Source organism: Nuphar pumila, chromosome 13 (genome assembly GCF_984573655.1).
Source record: "Nuphar pumila chromosome 13, dmNupPumi1.hap1.1, whole genome shotgun sequence".
Taxonomy (NCBI): domain Eukaryota; kingdom Viridiplantae; phylum Streptophyta; class Magnoliopsida; order Nymphaeales; family Nymphaeaceae; genus Nuphar; species Nuphar pumila.
Genome location: NC_143261.1, coordinates 96,242,492 through 96,265,704, shown reverse-complemented (window position 1 = coordinate 96,265,704; position 23,213 = coordinate 96,242,492). Strand labels below are relative to the sequence as shown.

The 23,213-nt window shown below is 36.8% G+C and overlaps 1 protein-coding gene across 1 annotated transcript in view; it reads right to left on the bottom strand.

The window, feature by feature from the left end:
- Positions 1 to 4,552: 4,552 nt before the first annotated feature.
- The window catches only part of LOC149819317 (RNI-like superfamily protein), a 35,792-nt gene continuing 17,131 nt past the window's right edge, over positions 4,553 to 23,213 (bottom strand). The window contains exons 6-15 of the mRNA XM_089986381.1: positions 18,931 to 18,973; positions 17,234 to 17,296; positions 12,322 to 12,551; positions 7,508 to 7,628; positions 7,327 to 7,424; positions 6,244 to 6,357; positions 5,990 to 6,157; positions 5,747 to 5,893; positions 5,418 to 5,563; positions 4,553 to 4,791 (exon numbers count right to left, since the gene is read on the bottom strand). Of these exons, the coding sequence (XP_089842507.1) occupies positions 4,640 to 4,791; positions 5,418 to 5,563; positions 5,747 to 5,893; positions 5,990 to 6,157; positions 6,244 to 6,357; positions 7,327 to 7,424; positions 7,508 to 7,628; positions 12,322 to 12,551; positions 17,234 to 17,296; positions 18,931 to 18,973 (1,282 nt within the window). The 3' untranslated portion in view covers positions 4,553 to 4,639. The remainder of the gene's footprint in view (positions 4,792 to 5,417; positions 5,564 to 5,746; positions 5,894 to 5,989; positions 6,158 to 6,243; positions 6,358 to 7,326; positions 7,425 to 7,507; positions 7,629 to 12,321; positions 12,552 to 17,233; positions 17,297 to 18,930; positions 18,974 to 23,213) is intronic.

Sequence of the window (23,213 nt, the reverse complement as noted above, 5' to 3'; positions counted from 1 at the left end):
AATCAAAGTAAATAAATATTGCTTTGGTTACACTTTTCATGTCGGCCGCACTTCACAAGTCCCACACGAAACCCTAGCATTTAAAGGGCAAAACTTCAAATCTATTTTTTCTATACTTCGATTTCCAATTAATCGGTAATCCAGGGCCTCAGTAGGGCCAGGTAAGAACCATGTTGGTTCAATGGCTTAGCCTTAGAAAGTAAAATGGCAAAACAAGGGCCACCATGACATGCAGTCTGATGAGAGAGAGAGAGAGGAGAGGTTGATAATGGTTTAGTCAAATAAAACAATAAAAATGTCTTCAACAATTATTTCCTCGACAAAAAAAAAATATGGGTACTTTTATCGGTGGGGTTAAAAGTAAAACGCATGAAGAAAAAAGTCGATGAAGGAGATAACAAAAAAGTTGGGCAGCTTTCTGTAATTTCTCACAGTTTTTGTTTGGTCATGACAAAGTCGCGCCAAAGGAAAAAATAATAAAGGAACAACATTATATAAGAAGGGACCCAATCTCATGATGTGGCCACAGTAACTAGTATTAAACAATCCCCGACATCCCTTCTCGACAAAGTTCTATTTGTCCCTTTTACGTAGGGACATCAGAAAATGCTTAAAAAAAAAGAAAAAGGGAACGATATGGTCATGATTCAACAGACCAACCAACGCTTGATCAAAGACTAAGCATCAATTTTTAAAATTATTTTGATCGTCTGCTTGTACTATCTCTAACCCCATGCATCTCTCTCTATCTATGGGCGTATGCGTGTCTGAATGTGCATGTGAATATTTAAAAGCAATTTATCAACTTCCTATGATATTATTTACATATGATAGCTGAAGTGTTTAGGGTTTCACCACCATTTCTATATAAAAACAAGCCAAGAAAAGGATTCAAGATTTAGGAGCTCGCTTTAACTAGTTTGGGCAAACCAAAACACTAAGATTTTGTACCCATCAATGGACACTTAAAGGAGATATAACCTAGCCAGACTGGGTAGAGATTATGAAAGCTTGACCATGGTCACGCCATCTAAAGATTCTAACAGCAATACAAAGTGAAAACTTTGGAGTTAATGAACTAGGTCATTTTTTCTCCGCCGTTGATGGACATGGAACTAGACTAGGTCAAGGTCTGGGTCGAACATAGTCCAGAAACATGATTTGATAACCTAGTCCATGTTGAATCATGCCTAATCAGGCTTGGATCTAACAGTACTGTACCTGACTCTGAACAATTAGGACGAACTGGTTCTACATGGTCGACTTCAACTGTATAGCCCCCGAGACGACCAAGAGCAGGCCCGGGCCGCATCACCAACCTAGAAATAAGATTACGTGCAAACGTTTTGGAAAAGGAGAACGATCAGGTCCAGGACACACATGGATTTCCTATTCATCCAGGGTCATGTCTCCCTTGTAAATATAAAAAAGGGCTATCTGAGGATACTGACATGTTAGCTTGGGCAAGCAATTGGTTATGGAGGCCAGAGTTCCACCAGAACCATAACTTTGTTCTTGTCTCCTTCCTGCTCTCTTGTTATAATCTCTAAGATTGTAACAAGCCATCCAAACCGAGGGCACATTGCCATATAACAGGACAGGTAAGTGTCACCATATTATCTTATTCTTAGAGACGAATGGCATCCAACACAAGGTCAATTGTGCTCGGACCATTTTTACCAAGATGTGTCAAGAGTGATGGTACAATGATTAACCACAGAACAGTACACATTTTAGGGGTGAAACAGCTAAAGAAGTAAAGGCTTGCCTAACGGCTGCTTCAGATATTGCATGATGCAGCAAGGCTGTTTCTGCCAACACCTAAACCTAGTTGGCCATGGAAGAAACATTGAGAAACCTTTCAAACAAGGAGTTTGTAGGGTTCACCGAGGGTATAAAGTAGATCCATTGATAAACATTAAGAACAATGGCTTTAGACAAATCAATAGTCACTGGGAACAGCAATTTCGTCCCTTTTTTTTTGGCGTTCCTAGAATGGTTTCGCAAATAGTTTCTTCTTAATGAACCGAGTTAACAGACTTGGCAGGGTTGATGCAGGGGCTACTTAATGCTGAAAACCAAGTTTATCTGATTGAAAAGGCCCTCCAAATCTTGAGCAAATACAATCACTCGTGCCATCCAGCTTTATGAATAATGGAAGAAAATGGTCTTTCAAAATATTAAACAAGACAATTAGGTAGAACATACTCTTTGGTTTCTTCACTTTTGAGAAACTCCGGGGAAGAAAAAATGAGCAGGACACAACAAATAGAGGCCTCTACAAGGAAAGAAACACTCGATCCAATACAGGTTGATCAGAAAATTGAACAATATCAGAGCAATGGATCCATCAATACCTGGGATTTGGGGATAATGCTGAGAGAAACATCTTAATTTTGTGAAAGGATCTAAAAAGATGAGGTTGCCTAAATTTGAACACAACACACATCCCTTGGGTGAATAGAAAATATCAGAAACAAAGAGAAGATTAGCATATTTCTTCGTTCAGTTAAGGTTTTCCTTGTTGTGCACGTGATGGAATCCATATGTTGGTTTTAAAAACGAGTCGATTTAGAACATGTTTTGGTTGTACGAACATCTTTGTTATTATCAACTGATCAAGCCTTATTACAATTGTTCATATCAAATGAAAAATTCTTCATAAATTTTCACTTATTTTTCTTTCCAAGTATTTGTTACTCTCCATATTGTCCCTGTTCATTAGACTTGGATCACCTCACCCAACTGCATGATGTTAATCACCATATGCCAAAGCCATCTCAATTGGCACTCATGGCTTATGCAGCTAAATCTGCTCTAGTATTGTACTTTTTGCCCACTATTACTATTTCAAACATCCACCATGGAACATAAATTTTAACGGCACGCACTGCATATTTTCTTTGCTTCTTCAACACCTTAGACTATATAATGTACTGCAATCTCATAAAGGCACCTTTTGAACCATTAAGTCCATTGTTCATCATATATAACACATAGCTTGTTTATATTTCAACTATCATGCAACATTTTGCCAGCAAAATCTCCACACATTATCTTGTCATATGATGGGAATTAAATACAAAAGCTAGATAATGTGGAACCATGAATCCTTCACCACAACAAAATTATTATTCATGCTTCCTAAGCTTGAATGTCAAATGCTTCTTTTTCATTCCATTGATTTCTAAACATTCTTGCTCTAAGATTTCTAAACATTCTTGACAGTCTCATCCACAATTTAGTTAATGCAAGACTATTTTAGTCAGTTATATGTTCCTTGTAGTAGGGGGTGACTTTTCATTGTTCTCTATTCATCTACTCTGCAGACTTTATGCACTCGAGTTGACAAGATCACTATACAATCTGGCCTCTTAGAACTTCCATCTTACATTCCCACATAATACAGGCCCCCAGAGCTTCTAAAAGTTCATTTTTTGGTTATGATGAAAAATGAAGGCTGCTACTGTTTATGATCAGAATTTTTGGTTTCCAGGAATATTTTATCTGATGTGCATAAATCAACCTTTCCACAAATGTCCTACAGTCCTGTGTAACTATATTGTTCCCAACTAATTTTTACAAAGACGCTACTCAAAAGTGTCCTATGCCTTATGAAAATCTTCTGCTGATCATTCTACCTCTCTAGGAAGGTTATTGCTCTTATACTTTCCTCATGGGAACTGGGAAGAATGTCGCTGATTGTTAGTGGTTTGTTGAAGCAAAAATAATTTTGAAGATTGTGTTGATAGAGCAACAAGATTGCACTATACACTGACAATATTCTCATCTTCAGTCCTTATAATCGAAAGGTCTGGTTTCATCAATTGCCTTGCCCTTTGACATGCTTGACTTTGTTGATTCAGACTGGGTTAGAGAAACTACTTGCAATAACTATTAGATTTGTGTACTTGTGGGCCATTCATTTACTTTATGATGTTAGAAGCATAATGAGAGGTTCTCTATCCTCTACTTGAGCAAAGAATAAAACAATGACATTTCTGAGATAACATGGTTTCAATACTCGTTAGACCATATAGGCTCAAATCACCAACCAATGTTTCTTTTTTGATGACAGGACATCTATGTAACCAACAATATCAACTTGCACAAGGACAGAGAGCATGTACCTTTAGTGCCATTGTATAAGTAGCATCTGAGGGGCACTGTTTCTCTACTATGTATTCAGTCTAAATTTCATTTAATAGAATTCTCACAAATTGTTTACATGTCTAGACTATAGTTCTTTATGCCAAACTCTAATTGGTTACATTGAGTTCTTAGTGTATCAGGTCTATAGGCAGATTAATGTTTTCTATCATATGCATATACACTAGTTGGGGCATGTGTTGTTTCACTTTTATGTACTCATCTATGTGCAACACTGTATATCGCCTCTAAGTTATGCATGGCAGGCCTTGTTCCAATGACATCCTCACTTCTGCGAAAAGAAAAAAAACCCTTTGCTTTCCGAAAAGACATCAAGATATGTAGAATGACTGCATTGTACTAACCTTGCCTAGACCCAGAAACTGCTAGATCTTTCAACAAATGAAAAAAAATCTTATATATAGAATAAGTAAAGAACTACAAATTCTTTAATTTACAACACAAACTTTAATCTAGGAGAGACATAAGTTTAAGGGTCATCATCATAAGGAGCCATAGAAGTTTGTGATGACGAAAGAACTACAATTGGCTCTCCTTGATAACAGAACTCATCAAACACAGAACTATTAGGAGAGTTACATAAATGAATATTACCTGTCAAGTCAAGCCGCTTCAGTCTACCTGAAAGAGCAATTTTCCAGCATAATTAGCAAAGTATCATCTTCACCTCTAAAGAATGAAGAACATTAATGCAAAATAAGATGTGGATAACAAAGATATAGTTTTGCTCTCCTTTAGAGAAAATATAGTTGAGTTTCACTTTCCTTAAGTAGGAAAAAAAATATGGGTCCAGTATCAACAGGCACTCTCCTATTATGTGGTGATGGAACCAACATATGCAAGACTTCTTCTACATGATAACCATAAAATTAAGCTCCTTATGTCATTTAACGTAGTAAAACATAACCCACTCCTCCCCTTCTCCCACCTTCAAACAAAGGTTACCTGATTTGACAATAGCAGTACTTAGTAGTAAAGGCAAGACCAGTTCAGGAAACCAACATGGTTATTTTGGCAGCATATTAATTTCTCAAAAAAACCATATTATCAGGCAATACTAATTGCAAAAGAGCAAAGGATATGATTGACTATGCAAAAAAATTTAGCTGAATATATCTTGCAACCACCATTCTCCTCTCTTTCAATAATTTGTAACTCTTGCAAATGCACAACATGGTTCAGATCATGTGGAACAACGTCCACAAAGCATGTTTGGTACCAGGACACAGTGCTATAGAAAAGAATACCTCTTGAAAGTTTTAGGGCAGCATGTATGATAGTCACAGATTCTAGAGGAATAAAATTGTATCCTGCATCAACCACCATAAGTTCAGGAGAATGTCCAATGAGTTTTGAGAGAAAACATGCTGTGCGTAGACCACCACGATTTTTGCTGCAAAACAATAAATTAACTCCATGTTGGTTGAAGAGACTAATGCAAAAGCCAATTGGTAATTTATTATGCAGTAAGGATACCAGGTAGAATGAAACATACTCAAAGTACTTTAGATCTTAGTACCATGTAAACAGGACTGCACCAAAATTGCAAATATGCACCTTTCAAGTATTACCAGACCTTATGTTGAAGTACACAAGTGCCAAATCACTTAGTATTGCTTCTTCCAGCTCGCTGAAACCAGATGGCCCAAATCCAATAGCTTCAATATCAAGTCTCTGAATACAACATTTTGATAAGAAGGTTGACAGAGGAACAGCCGCAGATCTGGCAAGGGGGAACACACATAAATGAGTAGCAATGGTTTCAACTCGTGGAGAAAGAAAAATAAAAGCAATACATGATGTAATTCCTAGAATTTACCCGCCAAGATTATTATGGGCGATTGACAATGATCGTAATGTTTTTCTCAGTGTTGATAAGCTTTCCAAAACTTCAACTAATCCTACACATGAAAGGTCACAATTCTCCATATTCATGCCAACCATGGATGAATTCTCAGAATGCTCTCTGAAATATGATGCCAAAACCCTGCACCACATTGGCAAATAATAAAGAAACATTTATAAGAAGCTGCATGGAAAATTTTGCATAATCAAACTTAGAATCAGAATTACCTCATTCCATCATCCTCAAGTGGATTATCACTTATATCCAAATGTTTTAACTGTGGCATATACATTAAGGCAGATTTGAGATCCTCTGAATCCTCCCTGACAAGATTATTTCCCCTAAAAAAATACAATACAACAACAATTTAGCAAGCAAGGCCCATAGATTGAGATCACCATAGATGTCCTCTATTAATTATAAAGCAAACCAAGCTTACATCATATGGAATTAAAGCAGAGGCTGATTAGAACAGAAGCTAATGAGTTTCAGATGAGCTCAATGGAAGTATTTGACGCATTATGGACAGAAGATTGAGAAGAGTAATTGGATACTGTTTCATGGAGAAGACCTAGGATGCAAGTTATGATTCTATACAAGTGAATGAAGATCTGATAAAGTTATGCCGGCACGAGATGACCTTATTAGAGGTGATCACTTCACTTATATTGTACAAGGAATGAATCTAGCCATGATAGTCAATTTCGATGTAAACCTCTCTCTCTCTCTCTCTCGTCCAGATGGCCAGACAATTTGTATACAATTCTGTCATGGCACTGCCATCACCCATCTAGCGCATAGCAGAACTATGTTTAGGCCCAACTGCCCAGGTATGAGCCTTAAAGATCCCAAAATAATGTGTAAACCAATAAAATTGTCTATCAAGGTTCTTATTAGAATTCATGCAGTTTCACTTTCTCTTGATTACACATCACAATTGTCGAATGAGTCAATATTACCAGTTTATGCCTGTCTCTACTATACCCAGTGATAGCCTTGACCATTCACTCATTTCCAGATGTCTTAATAGAGAGAATGAATATGCCAGCCTCAGCCAGATTTCAACACTAAGTTTGAACATAGCCACCTCAGTAGTGGCAATGTTTGGATAATGGGAATAAAAAATCCACTGAAAATCAAGGTCTCAAAAGCTGTCCCGAATGCCTGTTCGATATGGGCCCAATCCACACACTGATAATACATTAAAAGTTTCAGTTGAGAGGAGAAGCACCTACAAACCAAAATGGCTCACAGTTGGCAACATAAGATAACCCATACAAAATACTAGAGATAGTTAACTGTGAACATACCTTAAATTTAAAACCTGCAATGATCTTAAAGACATGTTCAATCTGGAACAAACTGGAGAGAGATTTAAAGCAGAATCCAGAGAAAGCCAACCAGAAAGCTGCAATAGAAGTGATGAGGCTGTCATTTACCTAAATCTTCTTTTATTAAAGAAAACACAGGGACAAGTTGATTTATCCTCACTCTATTATCAGAGAGCTCTAAAGCAGAAATACTGGATGATGACTCAATCAGAGTATCTAGAATCATTCTTGCAAACTTTGGTTCCAAGCCACTATCAGAGATATCCAGTGAACAAAACGACCTAACAAGACAATGTTCATAGATTAAAATTATGACAGCAAAACCAGTGATAAAAATAAAACTGCATGGCAGCTTTGGTGTCAAACCGGAACAATTACAGTTAAATATTATAGCTTTGACAATAAAAAACCTTGATACCACTTGCATAGTGTCAACGTACTATGCAATATAAGATGAAGTAGATTATATATATATATACCATAGTCACCTGTATTGTTAAAGGTAATTTCTCAGCGAGGGTTATTCTCAGAGAGATTTTCAAAAATTGATAAATCTTGAGAGTTTAAAATATTGAAAAAAATATAAATAGCAACAAAAAACCTAAGAAAATAATAAGTTTTGTATTATTTTTCTTTAAAAATATAAATAAACATGTTTTAAAGGTTTTAAAATATAAAAGAAACAAAAAACAGGAAATGCAAACTTAAAATAAATAAATAAATAAATAAATTTAAAAAATTATCGCAATAATATCATGATATTTTTTATTTGCCGATATTTTGAAAACATCACAATATATTCCCAATATTATTGGCAAGCTTGAAATTGCTGATAATATCGTGATATATTCAAAATATTGGCGATATCGGTGACAGTGATACATAGAAATGTGCACAGTGAAAATTATACATCATAACCAGATCTCAAGCATTCTAAACAACATATGTTGTAATACCACATATATCTGTATTTCCATATTAAAGCAAAAACAAGAAAGATTTTTTTTATGCTGTTGTAAACCATATTAATTTTGTGAAATATAACACATGCAACAGGCAATGTCTTGTATCAAAATATCAAATGACTAAATCTGCAAGATATGCAGGATGAGCCAGCATGAATAACCTATCTTTCAAGTGTCCCGATACTGCCAAACACTTTTTTTTATGTTTACATGGAGAAACCACCCCCAGGAACAGCGACCTAGCCGCATTGGCTCTGCCTGTTGTACTTACAGTCACTGTCCTGGTAGCATAAAACTCTGTGGGCTTACCCCTAGCCCCGAGGGAGTCACCACGCTTCAGCTTGCGCAAGGAGTGATGCCAATGAGATTTGAACTTAGACCGCCTGCATAGCGGCCTAGGCCCCATCCCACTACGCTAAACGTCTTTGGGGCTTACTGCCAAACACTTAAAAAGTGAATTATCCTACTGAAACTCAAAATTGACCAGGCTTAAGATACACCATAGAAAGAGCATGCTGCTAATTTTCAATTTTCAGAAGTTAGGGAAATGGCTCACAACAGCTATAAAATTTAATCAACATTGGGGATCTGTTATAGTCTATGTTACCTCGACTCTTCTGGAGGGCCAATGTGTCAGTGTCCAACACTGATACCTAGACATTGACATTCCTAGGCACTTCTCTTTAACATAAAAGTGTCCAAGAAAAAATGAACACTCAGTGTTGGTTGTCCGACACTTTTGAGGGTCTGACACAAAGTATCCTATGTCTGACACTTTGTGTCAATCTTGTTCAAACCCTATTTTCTCTCCATACATTTCATTGGGTCCCAACTCCATGAAACAGAGTTGACATGCCACTTTACTATATAGAAAGGGTTCCACCTGTAATGAAGTGCCAAATGAAAAGAGCAACGTCTCCAAGTGAAAGCACGGAAGCACGCACATACACAAGATGCCACTAAAGGGCAAAATAAACCACAAAAGTGGTCAAGCACAAAAAGAAGATAAAAAAATATATCTCACTTCATAGAATGCTTCAAAAGAAGCTTGAGGAATACATGGGGCTGAGCCCCTTATTTATACACAGCAAGGGACCCAAGGAGGGGCTCCCATAGAGTGGTTGGAGCCCCTCCAACGGTCATATTTATGACCGTTGGAGGGGTCCAACGACTCTATGTGGACCCCTCTCAAATGTAAAAAAGGAAAAAGTAAAAAATACAAAAAGGGAAAAGAAAAAAGGAAAAAGAAAGAAAAGAAAAAGCATATCAAGGATATGCGTGTACAGGTGAAATGACAGAAATACCCCTGTGGGGTTTTACAAAAATATATATATATATATATTTATATATATAGATAGACACGTAGACATATATATATCATATATATGTATATGTGTCGTAATCGATATATATAGATATATATATAAATATACATCATATTTTAACACCACCCTCCCCTTTTCTCTTTTTCACTCAGTTGATGAAGAAGACAAGCAAGTCACTAAAAACCCTCTCTTACTATTACCACAGTCAAGCCCTGGTCAATCCCATTTAAAAACTAACTTTTCTTCTCTTTCACAATTTTGATGTATATTAAATTGTTTGATGCCACAAGACTTTTCTGCCAAAATTGATGTGGGTTCCACACATGCATCAAACACAGTGAAATTTCTCGGAATTTTTTGCTTGGTTTTTATCTCTAAAAATGAGAGAAAAAAGTTGCACCCCTCACTCCATTTTCTACAAGGAAAGTAATCACCAGAAAACAAAAGCATCACTTCAACACATTACGACATCCATCTGCTTACATCCTCAACTTCTCCTCAAACTTTTCCCATTGTAGCAATGCTACCGCTCCCGACAGTTGTCGCCTCCTCTCCTACCTCGGATTCTCCTCCTCCAGCGAGCGCTGCAGTAACTCTCTCTCTCTCTCTGTTTTCTCTTGTTCCTCTTCTCTATTTCCCTTCATGTCCTCTCTTTTTGCCACAACCGATCAAAAACCATCACAACACCACTACTTTTTCCACCCATATTCCTCCTCCCTCTTTACTTTTTCCTCTTCTATCACCCAAAACAGGCATGCTTGACAGAAAACTGTGTTGTCCATCGATTCCTTCTATTCTACGGTTACAACATCAACCTCAGCTATTGGAAATGGAGAATGGTGGAGCTTTTCAGAATTTCAATCAATAAAATCAAGGGTTTGGAGCAAAACCTTAGTCTTTTCCTAATTTTCAATCAAATACATGATACAATTTCACTTACTTTTTTCAGCCGCAATCAAATGGAAGATAAATTTGCCATTATGACAAAAACTCCACAAAATATTTATCAAGGTAGATAATATCCCGAAGGAGATTTTGTCTCCAGTAATCAAACACACCCATAGGGGAAACAAAGAGAACTGAGGATGTATCCCTCTTTTCTTTTAAATAGTTATTTTTTATTTAATTACTTTTCATTTTTTCTCTCCCTATATGTGTGTGTATAATTGTGTTTGACATCTGTGTCAGTGTCCAAGTAACTTAGGTTATAGTCAACTTTATCAATTCATTAGATCGACTATTCAATAGGCCTGGACACAAGCCCTTGATGGGCTCACATCAAACTATGGGAACCAAGAACGAAATTCAAATACATATGCACTTACAGCTCACAACATTTTCTTTCACTTGTTAATGTTGTTAGCACCAGATAAAAGAAGTGCCCTGATAAAAGAGAATGGAAGGTCTACACTCTTTTGTTTACAACTTTACACATGCAACACAATGTCATTTTTTAAAATTTACCAAGGGTATAAGTTTGTGGGCAGCTTGTTAACATCCATGAAAGGCTATGAACATCAATAAGTTTACCACAACTACATAAATACTCAACAAAATCTAAAAATAAAATGGTCATTTGATGCATGAATTGTCATCACCATAGCATGCCATTAATTTATGAACAAATGCAGCAAAAGACATCATGCATCTCCAATATTGAATGAGTGGAAGACGAGCTGACGTCCTCAATGATGATGCTGACTGGAGGCAACTAGACATTGAGATAAGTTGAGATAAACGGTGCACTTGAGGAGGAATGCAATGATTAAGCTGATCCAATACTAAATGAAGACGAAGGATGATATAACTCAAAATAAGATCCTTTTATTATCGTTTTCGTCATGATTGATGAATCAAGGTAGATTTGGATGTATTTTCTTTTCTTTTGTTATAATGTCTCTTTAATAGTAAAATTTTGTTTTGCAAGTTGTTAGCTTGTTACAATATCGTTTCATATGTTTTAGTAGTGCATGTGTATGTTTAATTACTCATAATGCTGAAATTATTTCTTTTTGTATTGCATTCTAATATATTTTTCCCAAACATTCTTGTTTTTTTGCATTTTTTATATTTTCTTAATTTTTGCAAAATGAGTTTATTTTGTACCTTAAGATACGATACAACACACTCATATTCGTGGTGTTTCCAACACGGGTTTCCATACCCTTTTTACAACCTTGCAGGAAAGTATATTGTATCTATCAATGTCTAGCACTAGAGAAATGGGTCTTCCACTCCTGGACCCATGGGCAAGGAACCAATTGGATCTTACATCCATGTTTACTCACATGTCATGATGACTGCTGGTGCATTCCCATAATGCTCATAGGTTCATAACCTTTGGTAACCAAAAGACTTACCGTTCCACATTTACTTGTCTTTTACTCACCCTAGGCATAAAATGCATCAGCATTGCAACAATTGACATCTAGTTGATTCATTTTGATGATGAACCATACCTACTCTAATAATCATTGATGATGGCAAAATGCTCTATTAGATCAATAATTTGCAACAAAATAAAGAAGCCATCATACTTAGAAAAATAAAAATATCCACAACACAAGCAAAATAGCACCACTCTTTTCACATGGTATAGCTCTCATGAGTGTCATATTAACAAAGCAGTCAAGAAACAAAATATCAAGATCAACTCATGGAAAAACTATGAACATTAAAAGTACCTTCCAGATGAAAGGAAAGACAAAAATCTAGTTGGATGATCATGCATTCGGCCAAACAAAATCACTGATGATTTGATTGAAAAATCCATGATACAGTGCACCGGATCTCTCCCTCTATATAAAGAACCACAAATATCATTCAACACATCTGTTGACAACCTGCAGTGCATGAACTCCAGAGATAGCAATGTCTCCTTGTTTTGGCTCAAAATCTTGCAAATTCCATCAACCTATAAAATTCAACTTGCTGAGACAGGCCCTACCTACTATAATGTGCACACACTTAATAGAAATGGACAACAAGAGCAGCATGCTTTTATTGAGAGAGAGAGAGAGAGAGAGAGAGAGAGAGAGAGAGAGAGAGCATTTGATCAATATTAGACACATGACAATTTATTTGTTAAAATTAAATAAGCATATGTGCAACAACCTTAAGCATAATATGTTATACTGTACAAAGCAAATATAATGGAGACTATGTCACAGGGACTCGGCAAAACAGATGCCGCACCCACGTCGACGCGACGCGGGTGCGCGTGCGGGTGCGGTCAACGCACCCAGGGTCATTTTTGTCCACTATTTGGGCGAAAAAAAAAAATCCCCGATGAAAAGGAGGATTAGGGCAATTTTTTTTTTGCCCTAATCTCTCCTCTCTCTCCCCCTGAGCTCGAGCTCTCTCCCATCGCCGCTCCAGCTCCGCCTCCCAGGCTCCTCCACTCCTTTCGCAAGTATGTACCCTCTCTCACTCTCTTCTTGGGTCGGCAGGGGGAGGGGCCGAGCACCCCCCCCCCCCCTCTCTCGGTCTCTTGTTGGGTCGGCAGGGGAGGGGCTGAGCCCCCCCCTGCTCCCTCGTTTTTCGGCAGGGGAGGGGCCGAGCCCCTCCCACATCTGTTTTTTTTTTTGGGTCGACAAGGGAGGGGCCGAGCCCCTCCCCCATCTGTTTTATTTTTTGGGGTCGACAGGGGAGGGGCCGAGCCCCTCCCCCATCTGTTTTATTTTTTGGGGTCGACAGGGGAGGGGCCGAGCCCCTCCCCCATCTGTTTTTTTTTTTGGGTCGAGAGGGGAGGGGCCGAGCCCCTCCCCCCTCTGGCTCTCTTTTTGGGTCGGCAGGGTAGGGGCTGAGCCCCCCCTGCTCTCTCTATTTTCAGCAGGGGAGGGGCCGAGCCCCTCCCCCATCTGTTTTTTTTCGGGTCGACAGGGGAGGGGCCGAGCCCCTCCCCCCTCTAACTCTCTTTTTAGGTCGGCAGGGTAGGGGCTGAGCCCCCCCTGCTCCCTCTGTTTTCAGCAGGGGAGGGGCCGAGCTCCCCTCACTCTCGCTCTCTTGTTGGGTTGGCAGGGGAGGGCCTGAGCCCCCTCTTCTCCCTGTGTTTTTGAATTTATTTGAAAATTTTAATGTATTTTTTTTGTGTTTTCAGGATAAAAATGACGGATAAAGGGAAAGGACTTGCGTCGTCCTCATCCCAACATGTGAGTTCTGCTGCTCGTTTTGCTGATAGTTGCAGTGGGATTGATGATGTGGGGCCACTATGGGTACATGTAGATAAACTTGCAAAAACTGGAGGAGGTGGTGGAAACAAGAGATTTCGATGCAAGCTCTGCGAAAGAGATTTTGTTGGGTCTTACACAAGAGTGAATGCTCATTTGTTGAAGATACCAGGACATGGCATTTCAGCTTGCAGAAAAGTCGATGAGGCAATGCGAAGACAATACAAGAAAATACAAGAAGAATATGACAAGAGAAAGGCAATGGCCGATTCTTCTACAGTCAGTGTGCCATTTGCAAGCCACCAAGAAGATGCTGAAAAAAAAAGAAAAGTCAATGTAGGAGGTAGAGGAACGATACAAGCAGCATTCAATACATATGGAAGAGAAGAATTAGATAGAAAAGTTGAGAGGTATTTTTATTCTGGTTCACTCCCATTTAATGCGGCTAGAAATCCTTATTGGAAGGATTTAGTAACATCCTTGGCAAATTATAATTTGAGTGGTTATGTGCCTCCAAGTTCAGAAAAAATACGAACCACACTTCTTGCAGAAGAGAGGGCAAATGTGGAGAGATTGCTAGAGATTAAAAAATATTCATGGGAGCAAAATGAAGTTTCTATTGTGTCTGATGGATGGACAAATATTCAAAGGCGTTCATTAATCAATTTCATTGCTTGTTCGCTTAGTGGCCCAATATTCTTGAAAGCAGTTGATGCATCTGGAGAATATAAAAATGCAGAGTATTTGAAGGGATTGTTTATAGAAGTGATAAAAGAAGTGGGTGATCAGGAAGTTGTACAAATCTTTACAGACAACGCTCCAATTTGTAAAAGTGCAGCGTTGAGTTTGTAGAGCAAGTACCTTCATATTTTTTGGACTCCCTGTGTAGCACACAACTTAAATCTAGCCCTAAAGAGCATCTGCAACCCCAAAGAAGAAGAAAATTCACAAGCATATGCTTTATGTTCATGGATTGAAGATTTAGAAAGAAATGTCAAAAGCATTAAGAATTTTGTTGTTAACCACCATCGTGCTAATGCTATATTTAATAGGCATTCTGATTTGAAATTGTTGAAGGTCGCTGAAACACGTTTTGCGTCCATCATTGTGATGATGAAGAGGATTAAAAGAGTGAAGAATGCTTTGATTAACATGGTGACTGATGAAAATTGGACATTCTATCGTGCTGATGATGATATCAAGGCTCAAGAAATTAAGAAATTCATTCTTGATGATGGGTTTTGGGACAGAGTGGTATACTTCCTTCAATTTACGCAACCTATTTGGGAAATGTTAAGAGAAGTTGATAAGGATGAGCCCATGCTTCACAGAGTTTATGAAATGTGGGATAATATGATTGAAAAAATACAAGCTATAGTTTTCATGCATGAAGAAAAAAATCCTGCATTGGATGATTCAGATTTTTTTAATCATATTCATTCAATTTTAGTCAGAAGATGGGATAAGAGCAAACTCCTTTGCATTGCATGGCACATTATCATAATCCAAAATATTATACAAATAAGTGGCGGGCTGGTGGTATTGGTCGTGTCCCTCCAAATTTAGACCCAGAGCTATCAACACATAGAAATATGTGTATGACAAGACTTTTTCCAGAAGCATATCTTCTACATCAAGTCACACAAGAGTTTGAAAAATTTTCATCTTCGAGATTATATGGACCGACATTATTCGCGAGAGAAGAAGATAATATAGATCCTATCACATGGTGGTCAACATTTGGATCAGAAACACCTCTTCTGCAACGTCTTGCATTAAGATTGCTATCGCAGCCTGCTAGTTCATCTTGTTGTGAAAGAAATTGGAGCATATATTCTCAAATCCACAACATGAAGAGAAACAAACTCACCAACAAGCGTGCAGAGGATTTAGTATATGTTCATTCAAATCTTCGATTACTTTTGCAAAGCAATGATGAATACATGTACTAATTTGCTCTCTTAGTTATTTGATTATTTTTTAGTTTTCATTTAAATATACTTGTATTGTATTTATCATTTTCAAATTGGGTTTATAACGCAGACAAGAAACATCCAAATTTTGGGATGTAAACCCAGAAGAGTGTGACTTCGAGGGAGAACATGAATTCAACGTAACAAACATGGATTTAGTTGAGCCCAGTATTCCTTCTAATGATGCATTTGATGATGAAGAAGAAAATTATTAACATCCATTACTTCATCAGGATATACTTTTGTATGTAATTTAGTTCTTTTATACAATACTTATTTGATTGATATTTAGGTCGATTTATGTAATTGCTTTACTTATTTGATTGATAATTTGATATTTAGGTTGATATACTGCATGCATGATGAATCATATTATGAGTTTATGACAATGTTTACTGTTAAATGTTAAACTGTTAAAACTTCAAATATATATATATATATATATATATATATATATATATATATATATTTTTATATATATTTTTGCCCCTGCCGCACCCTCGCACCTAGGTTTTTTGGAAGTGCCGCATCCCCGCACCCGCACCCATGTGACATAGAATGGAGACAAAGAAAATAAAGAAGCATACGGATTAAAAAAGTATCAAATTAGAGAAAAAACATATGATGCAGTTTACTGCATTATGTAGAGGATGTTATTCAAGATCTTGGTTGATTATCTAATAGCAAAATCAGAATTCCAGATGATGATGCAACTATGATGGACCCAAAATGTCAGAATACCAGATGAAGATGCAACTATCATGACCTATGCAACTGTCAACTCTATGATCTTTTCCCCATCAGTATACAATGGGTTTGAAATGAAGATGCCATGGTTGTATCCTTGTACTAACATGACCATGTGCTTTTCTTGGGTCACTATAAAATATTTGTTTGGTATGGCCCTTGCCATAGCTCTTGCATTGAAACATTGTTTAAAAGAAATGATATTCATTATATTGTCCAGCCAAGATAATCCTTTATATGGGAGGAAAAAAAGAACTTGGGCTGCGTAGTCAAGTAACAAAATTCAACTTGTGTTCTTAGAATATGTGAACTTGGGCTGTCTTCTGTGACATTCAATGATATTCACAAGTTTAATTTAGATAATTTGTATGGCTTCATGAGAAGCACAACAACCATATCACAGATTATCATCTAGAACAAGAACAGGAGCACATTTGTGTTGATGTGTGCAGTGGTGGCATAAGCAAGCAGTTTCACGATGGCATTCTTGATGTAAGATCCTGGCAGAAGCAACTTTGTTAAACAGCATGGACACATCATTTTATATCCTTTCTCTATTTCAAATGATATAATGACATTTCTCTGAACACTGTTATCATGCCACAAAACTTTTGGGAAGCCATTTCTAATAACTGCATCTGGAATCAGGCAATATAATCTTCAATCTTCAAAATGAGAGAGGGAGAGATCCTGTAAATAATTCATACATGACATTTTGATTTGATTCCTCGAAAAACAATTCCTTGTAGCTTGCCACTTCTAAGCAAAACCTGAGACATGTAAAGAAGCCAAGATAAGGGAATTTAATCAATGGTAAATATAAAACATGGTAATCATATAGTCTACCCTATTTTATATTTGCTAACAATGAAAAAGAAGAAGAAAAGGATTGAGGTCATGCTGCTGCAGTAATTATGGATACTGAACATTACACGAACATATCTTATAAGATTAGGTACTGTACTGCCTTTGAGTGGATAAATATTCGTATACATCACAGAGGACTTTAATTCTGTATTAGTGACCATCCAAAGTAGGCTCTGGTAAATTTAATGACTTAATTGCCAAAAATTCTCTGAGGAACAGCTGGTCAGTTACGGAAGGTATCTAGCCTTTTCCATGAATGCAACATTACCTCATGTACATGACTCATTAATCAGCTGGACTGGTATTCTTGATGAGCGGTTGGCTCTTATCTTTCTTCTTTTTGTTTCATTGCATGCTTGTGCATGTATGTGTCTGTTTCAGCTCTTCCTGGGTACAGCTAGCACATTCCATCTTGTATCTATACGGGACTAAGTCCCACTTTGTAGGTATGCTCTTTCTAAAGCATTTTAGATATATATATATATATATATATATATTTTAACTATTGAGAGAGTCTTCACTATTTTGATTCTTGTGAGTTGTTTTTTCTTTGAGCATTAGAATTTGTTTTTGGCATTTGTTTCCTTGTAACAAAATGTAATAGCTCTAAGTTTACTAGAATGCCCTTAATGATCCTAACTGTGCATGCCAGGAACACACACACACACACACACACACACACACACACACATATATATATATATATATATATATGATTCAGAAGGAAAAGAATGAAACGGCTCCTACATATGAAATGAACATTTGCAATAAACCAACATTGTTGTTAATTAGAAGTTCATTAAGATGACAAAAACCAGAACTATAGGTTACACCAATAATCTATAAAAACTATGGAAGCACTCTCTCATCTAGTCTGGTGGCATGATCTAAGCAACTGTTTACTCTTAAACCATGTCATCAAGAATGCAGGATGAGCTTGTCATCCTAATTAGAAGAATCAGATCCATACGAATATATGTTGGTAAATGCTGCATATTGGTCTTACAACTGCAATCAATAGAGGAAAGATTTGGGGATGGATAGAGAAACATGGATTGGGGCACCAACACACCAAAACTCTCTTCAGCCTTGGTTTTACTTGTAGCAGGATGCACACCACACACACACACACGGGAACAGAGAAAACATTATTGCAAAATATCCACAGTCTGCACAAATTACAACAGTTGCCAATGACAAACATGCCTTCCAACACAAAATGATGATGGCAGCAAAGAATGACACACTCTTTATGACCATAAACCTGCTAGCACTTTTCAACAAGGATGTCTCTTAGGATTGCATATTTGTATAATGCATATAAGTAACACTTAAACAGTAAGTCTCATAGGAAAGACCGATCCTGAATAACATGTGCTATAAAGGTAAAAAATTAAAATATCCAGAGAAAACATTGTTATTGCTTTTGCAGAAAAGATCAAGAGCAAGGAGTGACTGGTTAGTTTAAATCCTAAAGGAATTTAGCCAAACTTGATCACTAAAAAAGATTAAGAACAATATATGAGATGTAACTTACACATGTTTCAGGGATACAAAGAACATTCTGAAGCCTCAAATACCTAAAGATAGAAAGAAAAGAAAATTGTTAGCCACCACAAAAACGGTACTGTGCAAAAATACAACAAGGGAATTGCAACAGAATCCATTTACAGATAAAATGTGACTAAAAACCCATCAGTTTAATATATAGGACAAAAATGACAGCTCCATGAGATTCCATTACCTGTTTTTAGCCACAATTTTTTAATGAAAGAATAACTTCCCATTAATAACATACTCATGTTTACTCATGCTTCAATTACTTGGATATTATGAACACAGATTCTGTTCTCTCCCATTATTTGCTAAAGTATCAGTCACAAAGCAAAATGTCTCATCAACCTATATACCAGAACAATAATGCAGAAAAAAAATCAAATGACTGCCATATTGTTGCAGAAAGAAAAATCAAACGACTGCCATTAAACTTTTTGGAATAGCAACCGAATTATTCTATAAATAAGAGCTCTGGTTGTACATGCTCCGTACATGTAGACCAAGCTCGAAGAAAGAAGTTAGATCCTAAACATCAAATGCGGATTACTCAGATATTCAAATACTCAGAAAGGATATAGATGTTTTTCTTTCAAAAAGAGACACATTTTCATATATCAGCATGTTTCTAATGATAAGACTAAGTGTGATAACGCTGTTGTGAAGAAATCTGCTGTTGGATATCAAAGTGTTGCTAACAAGCACGAGAATGAATTATTTTTCACATAGTGGTCATTGACAAAGGAACAAATAAGTGTAGCTGTTTGTGAATACATATATCCAATGAAGATTTACAGTAGAACATTCATACGGGAGAATAGGAATCAGGTTAAAAGAATCTTCCAATATGCAGCCTGGCATACTCGTCTTCAATTGGCTGAAATTTTGACAAAAGGAGTAAACAAATCAAAATTACAAGAGATTCTCAGTAAGTTGGGAATGTTAAATATCTTTTTCCCTACACAAACTTAAGGCACACTAGCACATATGCATACCAAAAAAAGAGGAAGAGAGGGAGAGAACAATGAACTTTCATTAGGTTCAAAAGAATGGAAGAATACAACAGATGGGGGAAGTCCCCTTTGGATACACAAGAGGACAAAAATAGTTGAATACCCCTATAGATATGTTACAAAGATACCCTAAAACATAAACATATGTACAAAGGAAAGAGGGTAGCATACACATGTAATATTAGCATTACATTCCTTAACACTCCCACTCAAACTTCGAATAATGAGAACACAATCATTATATCTTTGAAGAGAAAGGGTTGAAAAGTCTTCGAAGATAAACTTTAATGAAGCAATCCACTATCTGACTAGCGGTCCCAACATGACAATGACATGATTCCTTCCAAGTAGGGTGAAGTGACAATCTATCTCAATGTACTGAGTCCTCTTATGAAATTCTAGATTTATAGCTATATGGATAGCACTATGATTGTCACAATACAAAGCAATAGCACCCTCAATAACAACTCCCACATCCTGCAATAACCATCTCAACCATGTAATCTCAGTTGCGACCTGGGCCATCGTATGATACTTTGCTTATGCAGTTGATAGAGCAACTCCATGTTGTTTCTTGCTCTTCCACGATATCAAAGAATCCCCCAAAAATATGCAAAACCCAGTAGTGGAATGCTGATCCTGTGCCCCAAAGTCTACATCACAATAAGCCTTCAACTCTAATGAAGATGAAGAAAAGAATAGCGCATAATGCATTGTAATTTTAATATATCTAATAATCCTCAGCACAACCACCAAATGAGATCTAGGAGCACTCATAAACTGACTCGCCACTGTTAAAATATGTTGTATGGATCACACACACACACACACACACACACACACACACATATATATATATATATATATGTACATATTTATTTTTGTCTATATAAACTGAAATACCCATCAGGGGTAAGTAATTTCCCATTGCAATAAGGATCAGCCCATAAAGCTGATTTTTCCTTTCTTTTCCTTTCTTTTTCTTTCTTTTTTATGTTATTTTGTTTGTGGCTGTTGGGGCAGCCCAACTAGTCGTTGGGTGGCTCCCAACGACTGTTGGGGGCTAGCCCAACAGCTAGTTGGGTTGTCCCTACTCTCCCTTTTGTTTGGTTATAAACAGGGGTTTTCCCCTTGTATTCAATAAGGCTTTTCTAAGCATTTTCTTGATTCAATATAATTTATATTTTTACATTGTGTTGGTTGTGCCATGTGTTTGGTGATTATCTCTTTTGTGAGATTGTAATTGGTCCATTAGAGGCCCTCTTGTGTTTGTGCACTTTTGTAGCCCTTTGTTGGCATTGTGTTTGTGCACATCTTGTTTCATTACATGGTATCAGAGCCTAAGGCTCTTTTGTTTGAAAAAATCTTGATCGTGATCTTCATGCGGTGGTGGTTATCTTCTAGTATTCTTCCTCACCGCGATTGTCATCATGGGCGAAAGAGAATCCTCTTCCATCATCTCCTACAAGCTCAACAAAAGCAACTGCTTGATGTGGACTACCACCATGAAAAACCACATTAAGGAAAAAAAGTTATGGGGTCTCGTTAGTGAAACCATTAATGAACCCCAACTAAAGCTAACAAGAAGAGTAAGAGACCAAATCAAATATCTTTCCGAAGAAGAGAAAGGGAAAGTTATACAAGACTATAAAAAAAATGAAAGATTGAGAGGTTAACAATGCTCAAATACTCTCATGATTTATGAATACATGTTCAAGACCGCTACCAATATCATCAAATTCAAAAAGACATGTGATGCATGGGTATTCTTGAAGAACATGTTCATTTAAAAGGACATGACTCGATTATATTATCTCCAAGATAAAGTGCATACTACCAAGCAAGGAGATAAATGTGTAAGATTTTTATGGTCTCTTATCTCCTATTTAGGATGAATTGTCTATGCTATCCTAGAACCTAAGTGGGAAGGTTTAAGAATTGAAATAAGGCAAAAACAAGTGGAAAGAGAATATTTTCTCATTCTTATGTAGCCTTAGATTGGAATTTGAGCAAGTACGGTAATTTCTTCTTCATAGAACTTCTGCTCCTTGTATAAGTGAGGCTCTTGCCCAAGTGTGTCAAAAGGAAACTAGACTTGAAATACACAAAACTAGTAATGAGGTTTTCGCTGTATCAAGACCCAGAAACTATGTAAAAACCTATAAGCCTCATCACTTTGAGAAAAAATACAATTGAGGAGGATACAATTAAGGAGAAAAAAAATGTTACTTGTCACTTTTGTAATGATCCGGAGCACATAAGACCGGATTGTCCCAAACTCAAAAGAAAGGTGGCCGCAGTGCGTGAAGAACCTTCAAAATGTGAAGAAACAAGAAAAGGAGGCAATTTCAATAATTTGACGATTGCTCAAATTGCGGAGGCCATTTCACAAATCCTAAGTCACTCCTACATCCAGTACTGCCATTTCTTCCTCTTTTCCTCCGGGTAAGTCCTCATAGATTTTGGATTGAGCAACCTTATTTCATATGACATATAATGAATCCTTACTATCCGATTGCGCCACTTCATATTTTTCATGTGTGACAATTGCCGATGAAACTTCCTTGAATGTAAAAAGTATAGAAAATTTAAACAAAATTTTAAGTGATCCAAAATTTTTTGTTCTAAATGTTAGTTATTCTAAAACTTGATTTAAATCTTTTTTCGATTATGGGTGCAAGGTCTTTTCTCATCTAAGGGTTGTTGGGTGCAGGATCTCCAATCAGGGAAGAAGATTGAGCAAGGCCATAAAAGAGGAAACTTTTATTATATGGACTTTTTATGTCTTTCTAAAGAATCTTTTTATAACTATGCTAAAGAAGTTGATTTAGACCTTTGGCATAGACGACTAGGACAGAGTTTTTAGATGTAAATGCTTTGTACTCCTTGAAAAATATGATAAACTCTCCTCCAAAGCTATTGAATGTGTTTTCTTAGGATATGCCGATAACCAAAAAGGCTATCAATGCTATGATTTAAGAAATGACAAACTTTATGTATCTACGAATGTCACTTTTCTTGAAAAGGAAAAAGGATTTGATCTTGAAAAATCTAAGGAAGAATTTGATTATGCTTTCTTGTTTGACTTATTGTCCAAGTCAAATGTTGAGATTAATCATTGTGAAAATGATGATAATGAAGTTAGTAATAATATTGAACTAAGGGATGAATCTAGCATTGGCGAAGAATCCACTCACGATCTTATGCATTATTCGAGACGTGGTAATGGTGAGCATCCATGTGCACTTGAGAG